Source organism: Nicotiana attenuata, chromosome 6 (assembly GCF_001879085.1).
Source record: "Nicotiana attenuata strain UT chromosome 6, NIATTr2, whole genome shotgun sequence".
Taxonomy (NCBI): Eukaryota; Viridiplantae; Streptophyta; class Magnoliopsida; order Solanales; family Solanaceae; genus Nicotiana; species Nicotiana attenuata.
The window spans coordinates 18,280,688-18,292,750 of record NC_031994.1 but is presented as its reverse complement, the minus strand read 5'-3'; the positions used below and the strand labels follow the sequence as shown (position 1 = coordinate 18,292,750).

Here is a 12,063-nt window from a genome sequence, read left to right as displayed (position 1 = left end):
ATGTTTTGAATGTCGCCTTAGACTTTTGTCCTTTTTAAACTCTAAAAGACAATTTTCCCTCCCCTTTAGGACTAGTAGTCCCTAATACCTCCGGGGCTGATATGATTGGGACGGGTAATAGCATGCAATAAGTAACGAGATCATTCCGCAATTTAATACCTTAACGGGTTGGGTAAGGGTAGACATGGATATGATGATCACGCGATAATACCACGTGTATAAATGGTTATCAGGTGTTGTGTGGGGTGATCCGTGTTATTTATAAACCTAGGACCCCCCCCTCTTTACTTGTTTACTTCCTTTTTCCAGAATTTTAAAGTTGTTTAGTCTTCAGTTTCTTTAACTTCTTCTTTACTTCAATCACTTGCACTTATTATGCAAAATCTCTCTTTTAATGTCTGATTTTCAGCACTATTTCTCCCCAAACTTCCGCCTCTTTCACTTTTTTTCGAATTACTTGCATCAGTTATTTGACCCCTTCTCCTTTACTTGTGTATCTTTCTTTAATTATAAAGCTACCTTCTTCCAAATTTCAGCACTCTTTAAACCTCTTGTATTTCTTTTATTTGCAACCGTTATGTGAAAGTTACCTAGTCTTTACAATGCTTGCTTGATTACTTGTTGTTTATATTTAAAGTCACAATTGTAGCATGGCCGGCAACCACACTAGTGGATCTTGAGGGGTGCCTAACACCTTCCCCTCGAGATAATTTCAAGCCCTTACCCAACCTCTGGTTTTCTAAATCAAATTCATTTTAGTGTCCTAATGCACTTAATCATTAGATGGCGACTCTTCTAAATTGCAAACCAATTCCCAAAAGGAAAAGAGTTGTCCGCCCAATGTCATAAACTCGATTTCGCGAGAAAAAGGGGGCATCGACATGTGCCTCAAGCTCGTCCGCTTCAGCAGCCTTTGCCTCCAACACCGGGAGACATGCAGCAAGCCGATTCCTTTCGATCAACAGCTGATCCCGTTCGGAGATAAAGTCTTTCTTTGTCGAAAATCAATCTCTAAAAGCCCTCAGAAGCAAGGAAATTGGCCTACAAAACATGTATCAAGGTTAAAAACCCTGTTATAATGGATAAGTAAGAAAACAAACAGTAAGAGAATAAGTACGGTACCGCTTCCGCACTATACATGGCGTTGTTCAACATACACTCCCTCAAAAGGGAGTGTATCTTCATTTTATCCTTCTTTGAAGCTAGCGGCTTCAAGTAATTGGCAAGCTCCACCGGCCTGGACAACAGATGGCACCCCCTTTAAACCAAAAGAGTGACACTCCTCATTCCTCGGGGATCTGGAGAAGGAGGTGAGTAATTGTGACACAAATTCCCGTGGTCAGGGGACTGGGGAGGAGAAGCACCCTCCTTTCGGGGGTTTGTGGCCGGCATGCAGCGGATGCTGGTGGCGAAGGTGCAACTGGTGTAGAGGGGTATAAAGTTGTTAGTGTTGTAGGTTGAGAAGCAGCTACAACAGGAGCAATGTTGATTATTGGTTGCTCATCAACCGAAGGTAAAAGAGGCCCGGGGTTCTGACCTCCCTGTACCAGAAACAGCAATAGGGGTCGGAAAAGTGAGAATCGACATTCTCTACTATCTCTATTTCACCCCAAAGTGCTCGGATCTCACCTTCAGTTGGTATTTTAAGCTCTCCCGGTCGAGCACCCGGTTGAGCTAATAAAGATCGTTGTCTCCTTTTCACGGAAGCCCCTTCATCACTAGCTTTCGTGCCATCTTTAATGACCACTGCGGCCGTGGCTGGCTCGGTTGTGGCATTCTTTATTTTCTTATTCTTATCCCCAACTGAGGAAGAACGATGCCTTTTTGGTTGCTTGTTCTCTAGATGGGGACTCCGAGAAGAAGTGCCCCCACCGGAAGTAGACCCGAGGGCACCACTTCGAGCGAGAGTACTTTGTAATAATCTCGCGACCTCCGTGGGATCGGCCAAAACCTCAACCTCGAGGCAAGTGACAGAGCCCTACAGGAGTCCTGAAAAAAAATAAAAGTTATGGTTAGCAAATTTACTTATGTACATACAGAAGCAGAAAGTAGAAGGACTCAGTTTATCGTGGTTATTGGCCTTCCACCCAAATTTGGGGTCCATCTCCTTCCACCAACGGGTTTCTGGCGTTGTAATATCCAAAATCTTCTAAACCCACTGGTCCAAGCCTTCAACCTTTGGTGGTGTCCACCGAACCTTTGAAACAACGGAAACAAATAGGTCAACACTGATTGGGAAGCAGTCTTTTCACAAGGGAAAGAGATGAATAAATTACAAACTTACATGAAAGGTTCCATGATTCAGGAAAGGATGGAGTTGTGGCCGGCATGATATCCCTAGTAGCAATGATAACAAATAGCTCCATCCATCTGCGGTTATTGTCATCATCCACACTGGTAAGAAGGGCGTGGTGGCCACGTTTACTGAAATTTATTACTCCCCCACGGAAAATTTTGGGGGAGTATAGGTTCATCATATGTGCCAGGGTTAGGGTTTTCCACGTCTCCGTGCTCATCTGGCGTAGGCAAGCTACCGTTTGCCATGTAGAAGGGCCTACTTGTACCAAGCAGACCTGGTACCGATGGCAGGACTCCAAGATCACGGGGTCAAGCCCTCCGCTCAAAGAAAAGGGACCCAAGGTGAAGGGGTACGTATAGACATGTTTAAAATCTTCTTTGGTGAAGGTAACCCACTTTATCAGGTCAGGAGCAATGATTTTTAAGGTCTGAGCAGTCACAGTCTTCTTTCATAATAGGAATACTAGAAGGGCGAATAGAAGAAGGATACTTGCTAACATCCCAAGTTTGTGGATACATGAAGGGAAAATTCTCTTGGAAGTCATTGACGGTGCTCAGATGTTTGGGGATGATGGTGTTTGTCGTGGGAGGACCAACATCAACATCCACCTCTTTGTCTTTGCTTTTCTTTGGGCCTCTACCGAGGAGAAGGCCAGAGTTCTCGAAAGACTAAGTAAAAGAAGCCATGATAGCAAAAAGATAATGGAGTGTTTTGAAGAAAATCAGAAAGAGATGAAAGTAGAAGAAGGTTAACTGCAAAGAAGATAATGAACTTATGAAAGCTTTAGAAGTGAAAGAGGTAAATTGGCGAGTATAAGTATAGATATAGACGGCAAAAATCATGGTCATGATTACCTCGAGAACCGGCAAAAATATTGCTGAATCGTGGGGCAACACGTGTTCGGGGTATTAAATGCGAGAAGACGCACATCATTTCAAGCGTTAGAGACTGTTCAGAATATTTCCCGCCAAGAAAGGGATCTTCACCAACTTCACCGTGACACAAAGATAGGCCACCGGAAAACAGGGAGACTATCTGTATATGGTAAAATTAGTTTACATTAAATGATCAAATGGCAACGTGACACGTGAAACCAGAGACAAGTAGAAAGTAAATCGCGTAACAACTAGCACCAGGAACAACAACTGTAATTGACATCGGATAGACCCCCGAAGGGAACATGATCAACATGAGCAGGACAAATGCTTGCCATCGGATAACATTCAATGAAGAATATTCCCTAGCATTAAATGGGCAGCCATTGCAGAGAATATTTGCATTCATGGCTTGCCGTTACATATTCATCAATGGCCCTCTTTATTGTCATTTAAGAGGGGCTTGATCCTAGGATCTTGTTTCCCTATTTATAGCTATAAATAATAGACTCAACAGCCACTATAACACGCGAAATTTTTGGCAAAACTTATGCTACATTATATTCTCTAGATAAATCAAATAACTTTACTTGCTCTTTATATTATTCTTATCTTTGTCCCCGGAGGAACTGCTCTCGGAGCCAAGCTCGTCATTTTCTTTGACTTTAACCGCTAATTTTTTTTAATCTAGTTTATTTATTTTTTTTGAATCAAATCAGTTCGCTTGTTTATAAATCACGTAACAAATTCAACTTTACCGTTTTACGGGTAAACAGTAAGATCTAAGTTCTATTCCTATTTTCCCTTCACCGATTTGAAATTTCCTTGTTAAAGTATTTAAATCCATATGATTAACTCTTATTTTATGAGGTTGATTCGCTTGCAGTGGCGGATTCAGAATTTTGGGTTCGTGGGTGCTTAACTTTTTATGACGTGCCGTTAGCATAAGTGCACAACTATTTAAACATGGTGGTCAAAAAAGTTAATAAAACTCCTATTAATATTATAGACGCGTGTAACGAAAAATGCAACCGGCAAGAATTTATTTTTGATGAATTTTGGAGGAACTATTTTTTTTAGAAGGGCTCGAACTTTGATGTTTCTTTCCTTCTTTGTTATAGAGAATTATTAGATGAAATAGAAAATAAAAAATAAAAAAAGAGAAAGGTAAAATAAAATTCAGGGAAAAAGTTGTCAGAAAAAGAAAATAAATAAAGTAGGAATATTGGATAAAAAATGTAACTACCGGATAAAATTTAAAAAGAAAGACCTAATTGGGGGCAAAAGGAAGAAGGTAAAATTGAGCATGTTATGAGTGAAAGTCGAACTTCCGCCCCCCTCACTCTATTAAAGCAACCACTACCCTTACCTTACCAAAGCACCTATCAGCCTTTTTGTTTCCTGGGTGCTTCCTGATTTTCTATAACAAATGCCTCAAATTCTCTATATAACTTTACATACCATGTGGTAAGGTTAATGAGTGCTGAAGCACCCAAATTTAATTTGTAGATTCGACCGTGTTCGCTTGAGAATTTTTGGTATTAGAGCTCTATGGTCTTGGAAAAGTATCAAGTAGCTTTCTGTCGGTGGGCGGCTAGCCAATGTATGTCGCTCGTCTGTCTATTGAGTATGTTGGCAAGCGTCAGGCCAATGATATATGCATGAAAAAGAATCACGCTGAGAATGATTGAAAAAAATATTATAGTACATAAAATATGTGCTAGCCAATATGGCACAAGAAGAAGAAACTCTTCTCTAAAAGATGGAGAATTGTGAGAATTGTAGAAAGCTTTCAGAGGTTGGGGCGGGAAAAGTGTTGGTGTTGATCACGTGATTTTTGGATATGATATTAATTAACAAATTTTAGTTGATTTTAAAATATTTTGCATTAAGAAAATTAATAGAGAACAAATTTGTCCAATATGAATATATTCTTAAATGGTAAAAAAGTTTATCAACATATCAGTGTTGGAAATTTTTTTTTTTTTTTTTTTTTTTTTTTTTTTTTTTTTGCTTTTATAGAAACATAATATAGAAAGGTATGATTGGATGTGCTTACCTGTTGTAAACTACATGTATATGTAATATTATTACATTTTGACCAAATTAATGCATGTATCTTTTTTTAAAGTTATTTCCCAATAATGCGATAAATGATGTTCTCTCACCAAGTCGGTGTTACTAACCCTTCTTTTACATCATCTAATTTTATATTCTTCTTAAACTAATCTAAAGGGAAAAAATATTATCAAAATAATGCACATTTAAAGTTTGTTGTTTCTGACTTTCTTTAGGGGCTTGTTTCTTAAAAAGAGAAGAGAAAACAGAAATTTACTCCTAGACATCTTGAACGATTGTACAATCGTTAAAAAATCCTTAGTAAGCCATATATACCATTAATTTTTACCATCACAAACATTCATATTTTTTGGAGTTTCTTACACAAACTATTCCATAAATGTCATTTCCATCCATATTTATTGCTTTGCCTTATATAGAGATCCTTAAATATCATAATTATGTTGAATTATGCACTACAATTTATACATTAACTTTTTCGTGACTTTACATTAGTACATTACTTAATGAAACACACTATAAAAAGAAAACAGAAAAATCTAGAAGGTCAAAAAAATTACTAGGCAAAAAAAATTAATATTCCTATAATAGTACTTCTTAATTAATGACCATCCTTATATATCAATTATTTAGACTTATAAATACCGATATCCCATTGCTTGATATGCATTAATACTACAACAATGGCTTTTTCCTTCAACAACTTCTTAGTCATTGCTCTTCTTCTAATAATCTCCTCCTCATTCACTATAGTAAAGGCAGATTTAGTTAGCGATGTTTGTTCAAAAGTTACAAGTCCAACCATATGTGAACAAGCATTAAGGTCCGATCCTCGTACTAAAACTGCTGCAAATCTCGAAGCACTTGGCTTTATCGCGATAGATTTAGCACAATCCACGACTAAATCTACGATCAATCTCATCGATTCCCTTCTTAAAGGAGCAACTGATCCAACGTTGAAATCGCGATATAGCTCGTGCAAAGAGAACTACGCGGATGCTAGTGATAATTTAGCCGAGTGCCCGGGATTTTTGAAGGCTAAAGACTATGGTAGTCTGAATGCCCGTGCCTCTGCTGCTTTAGATGATCCAGACTCTTGTGATGACAATTTTTCACAGGCACCAGCTGAACCGGCAGGGTTGAAACAAGCTAGTTTAAAGCTGCAATCACTTTGTGCTGCCATTGATGTTATTAGCAATAATTTGAATGGATTGTAGTTAGTCATAGGTTTTATGGTTTAGATTGTTGTAATCTCGTTGGATAGATGAATTATTAATGTCTCTTGTTTGGTTTTTATAAACGAGATTCTTGCAACTTATGTTAAATGGAATCTAGATTTAATTTTTGGTTAATAGAGTTTTTTTACTAGGATTAAATGAAATCTGAACTCTAATTAATAGCATATTTATCCAAGTTAAGATTCTGTTTGGCCAAGCTTTTAGGAGGCCAAAAGCACTTTTTTGTCAAAAAAAAATTACTTTTTTGAAAAATTTGAGGTATTTGACCAAGATGAAAAAGTGCTTTTTACCAGCAGCAGAAGCTGTTTTCTCGCTTCGTGGGAGAAGCTACAAATTCTAGCTTCTTCCAAGAAGTAAATTAATTTGTTCAAAACAAAAATAAGCTTACAATAAATTTATATTATTCAAATTATTTCTCATTAATTTAACCTCTTTTTTAAAAATTTATACCATACTTTTCTTCTCTTTGTCTATTTCAATCATATTTTTATTCTTTCTCTCCTATTCCTATTTGGAATAGTATCATAAGAGTAAATTTTTAATTTATATTGATGATGTATCTTGATATATTTTAATTGTCATGTAAACAATAAGTAATACTACCAGATACTCAATGTTATTGCTTTGGAATAACTATATTTTACATTAGTTAGAATCTTTAATTTATATTTTTTACTTTGTGTTTTATATTTTAATTGAATTCCTTTATAATTAATATTTAAATTTATTTCTCTTTTTTAAATAATACTAATTTTAAATTGATACTTTACTGTACTTTTTCATAATTTGATACTTAAAAGTACTTTTTTTAAAAATTGGCTAAGCACAATGTACTTGCAAAAAGCACTTCTCAAATAAGTTGGCCAAACATAAATTGTTATTTTACAGATGTACTTTTTCAAAAAATACTTTTTAAATAAGCAGATTTTGATAGTTTTGCCAAACGGGCTCTAATTGGCCGTTTGGCATAAGAACTATTAAATTCCAAAAAAAAAGTAGTCTTTTTCCCAAGTGAAAATGATATTTGAAAATTAGAGTTGTGTTTGGACATGAATATAATTTTTTTTTGTTTTTGAATTGTTATGAGTGATCTGAGTGAAAATTACGAAAAACAGATTTTTGGTGTTTTCGAAAAATTCCAAAGTTCATCTTCAAGTAAAAATTAGAAATTTTATGGCTAAATACTAACTTCGGAAAAAGCAATTTTTTTCGAAAAAAAGTAAAAATAATTCTTATGTCCAAACAGGCTCTAATTTACCACCTCTTAGTCTTTAAACCAAAATTAAAAGGACCAATCGATACTTTCTCCATCCCATTTGTGAATGTGTTCGATTGGGTTAGAATTTTGGAAGAACTTTGACATACAAGTCAAAAACTCTGGAACAAACGAAATTGGGGCTCTGATATAAATCATGTTTAACAATTTTCTTCCATTTGCTTTTGCGATTGGATAATGAATATTTAACCGCTATAAAATTCTTGTTCTTGATTGCAACTCCCACTAATTAATTCAACTTTTGTTTACCATAAAAATCGAGTAACAATTAAATTTATAATGTGGTTTTAAAGATATGTGATTTCACTTAATACCAATTGATTAATTTAGAGATAAGTGATGAAACTGACAAGAATATAAAACAAACCGATATTTGGACAGTGTCCTCGACCTGATGAACCCTAGAGAGTAGTAAAGTAAGAATAGTTAAAGAACAATAAATTGATGAGCAATAGAGAAATATTATATTGCTTTGATCTGTATGAATGTAAGTGTTTACAAATGATGGGGACCCCTCCTTATATACTAGAGGAATCCTAATTGCGGTATAATTCTAATTACGGACGTAAATCCCATGATTGATACAAATAACCGCCCTTGATTTGATCCGTTCCGAGATTTTTGCCGTGATCTCTGACCGGTTACGGATATTTCGCCTTTCCGTTATTTCGTTCCGCTCGAAGCTGATCATATCTGGTCTCGATCGTCGGGACCTCGATCTCGATGGGTACCTCGATCTCCGAACTCGGTACCTTGTCTTCGTGCTCAGGCCTGATCCATTACGAGGCTGACCTTTGATGCAGTTTTCTGATCTCGAAATAATGACCAAATCGGGCAAGCCCAATTTTACCCGTATACAGATAGTCCCCTCGTTTCTTGGAGTGTAATGAGAAGAAACGAACTGAGTCTTCGATTTTGTATATCGACCGATTACGACGTCACCCTCGTGACGTAAGCCATGGAGGCGACTGAAGCGTCGCGTCTGCACAATTCCCAAGACCATTAATTAGTGCCAGTTAATGGTCGGCCACTAGTGTTTTCAAACCGTCATAGCAATATTATAAATAGATCCTCTTCATAATTTTCTCAAACTTTATTTTTAAAACTTTTCTTAATCTTCAAAAATCTCCTTCCTTCAAGTTCCTCAATTCTGTAAATTATTTACATCCTGTTTGCCAATCCTCTCCTAAAACAACAAATTTCATCTTCTTCTTTTTTCTGAACTCACATAGAAATGGTGAAAACGTCTAAAACCGCTCCCCAAAAGGACAAAGCCTTTTCATCGCGGCCTGTCGGTGATAAAACGCAGGTGGAACCACGCATAGAAGAGTACGTTCCCGGGTCATGCATCCTCACCTCTAATATCAAAGTTGAAAAACCCTCTTCGGTCCCGGGCCGATGTGAGCCCATGTCGAGATATATATGCTCGATAATCGAAGGCAATCTCAAGCAGGTGAAAAAGGACTGCCATTAGGAAAACACATAGGTGGTGATTCCTACCCCCGATGAGGATATTACTACTTATGTGAAAGGGTTTTTAAGTGTTTACACTTACCCTTTCACGCTGGGTCCCGTTGATCCCATTATTATCGAATTCTTCCGCTAATACCACATAATCTTAGGCCAAATCCACCCCTCTTTTTGGCGCATCGTTATTTTGCTCCGATTCTTCGTGAGCAAGGTCAAAGGGATGCCTTTCACCCTCGATCATCTCATTAGACTGTACAGCCCCAATCTCTTTCGAGGCGGATTAGTAAGGCTTCAGCGCCGGGCCACAAAGGTGTTGTTCTCGAGCATAGCCGAGGACAAAGATCGAGGATGGATGGGCCGGTTTGTCCGAGTGAGGACTTCTGACATAATCCAGGCCGAGAAGATGCCATTCCCCGAAGAATGGAACATGAATCGTAAGTACAAACCCACTAATAGCTTCTTTTGATTGTTTTCCTTCCTTTACCTTTTCTTATCAACATTCTTTTCTTATGATGCAGCGGTCTGATGATATGCTATAATTGCATATTTTAGTTGCTTATTACACTCGAATTTACTGCACTTTAATTGAGTTTGCGCTTTAATCGCTAGTGTTTTGCACTAATTGTGTGTTTTATGCCTTGTAGGTGTGATTCCGAGCTATATAGATGTTATGGAATGAATTTAAGTGATTTGAAGCTTTAAGTCTGAGTAAAAGCTCAAGGAATTAAGCCGGGATCGTGTTCGGGGGTCAAATTTGATAATTAAGTACGAACGAAGACTTGAGTAGGCATATTACGCACTGTCTAGTAAAATAGACATAACATTTTGCTCAAAACTCCATTTGGGCTCCACAATATATGGTTGGAAATCTAATTCAAAGGGTTATAACTTTCATGTTTTACGTTTTTCTAAATTCCAAAAGGAACAGGGTGAAAAACGAGGTCGAAACTGCCACCGCGGAACTGACCGCGACAGAAATCAGAGAGCTTGTCTGGTCGCGATCCTACCGCGTTTGACCGCGGCCGCGCCCCTCTAGGCGTAAAAAAGAAGTCCTATTTCGCCCGGGACAAGTTTATTTCGTCCCTACACTATTCCAACTTGTATAAAAGGGGTCCTAAACCTATTTTGAAGAAGAAGGGACATATTTTGGACATAGATTCGACCTAAGGAGGCAAGAACACATTGGGAGCAAGGCGGAGAATTCTTCTACGAGTTTTTCCTTCCTCTTCCTATTTTTCATTGTTGGTTATGACTTTTAGTATTGTAGTTTTACATACTATTATGAATAGCTAATTTGTTATCTAGAGTTTTGATAGAACCTTTTGTAGTATGTTTTTATATAATTGAGCCATAGCTTTTCTCTATTTGTTCAACTACGTTTATATTGTGGTTGATTGAAGAGCTCTCAATTAGCTGTGCCTATTTAGTATGCATAACTCGGGAGAGAGTGCATATTTAGGTAATTTTTGAACAACACCACTCCCAGAGTATATGAGGGATCAATAACCAAGGGTTTAAAGGTGGGATTAGGGATAACGAAGCCTTGGGTGCGATCTGAAGTGAGCTGTATTAAAAGCCAGCTAGCGTAGCTCGGGAGAGTGCGTATAGTAAATTGTCGTAATTACTCGGGAGAGATTTACGGTAATAAGAGTGCTCATGATCGGTAGAGAATACTTAGGCGAAATTGTAGAAGACATAGAGGGAAGGATTCCGACAATAGGGGAAATCAAACTCTAGACCTCCTTAATCTTTTCTCTAACCCTCAGTATCGTTAGTTGTTAATTTACTATTTTAATTTGTTAGTTAATTAGTTAAACACAAGAATCTTAATATCTATAAGTTAGGAATTGTTCAAGCTTGTCTTCTTGGTGATAGTGAACAGCTGTAGCTAAACCTTAGTTCTCTGTGGGATTCGACTCCGGACTTGTAAACCGGATTATATTTGCAACGACCGCATTGTCCTTTTTATAAGGCATAGTTGGGCGTGATCAAATTTTGGCGCCGCTGCCGGGGAACTAACGGTGTAGTTGTAGGTGTACATATTGCTAGGTTTCAAGTTTGAACTTTTATTTTATTATTTGATTTTTTTTATTTTTTTTATTTTAGTTTTATTTGTTTATTTGAGAAACATGACATCATGGAATTATGAGAATTTTGTTGTTGGTAATTCTACTTTTGATCCTCCTTATGCATATTGTGAAGGAAACCACCCAGGGCAAAATTATCAAAATATTCCTGAGAGCGAGTTTTGTGCACCAACTCAATCTTATGTGTGGAATGTGTGTGATATGTGTGGTGGTCAAGATGGTCACTTTCACGGTTGTGCTTATATTTCTTACCTTCCCCCAACCCCTTACTTTGATTGTTCTTCTTTTTCTGGTGAAGTTAATAGGAACAAAGAACCTAGGGAAGCTGACCTAAAGAAGCTCGAAGATATGTTAAAGTGCATTTTGGAACAACAGAGTAAATTACTACTGCGGATAGAAAGGCAGGAGGAAAATATTCACAACTTGAAAGTTCACGTGAGTCAACTGGTTGAAGCTTTTAATGCTCAACAAGCCAATATTGTGAATAGTATCCAAGAAGAGCGTGGAATTAGATACAAAAATTGATGAGCTAGAGGAGGAGGCTAAAATAGAACACCAACAATCAATCACACTAGATTTTGAGGATGTCGATGTTGTAGAAGAGATACTAGAGTCAACCAAGGATATTGAGGATACATATTTAGTTGACTCTATTGTCATTAGTGTTGAGAATGTAGATAGTCCCAATGTTCATGTAGTTGAGCGCATGGGTCCTCACTCCAAGCATTCCACAACATTG

General features: G+C 37.3%; 1 protein-coding gene across 1 annotated transcript; it reads left to right on the top strand.

Moving 5' to 3' along the window:
- LOC109227662 (pectinesterase inhibitor-like) lies at positions 5,937 to 6,470 on the top strand. Its single transcript, XM_019392863.1, has one exon. It carries the CDS (start codon positions 5,937 to 5,939, stop codon positions 6,468 to 6,470), a length of 534 nt encoding a protein of 177 aa, XP_019248408.1.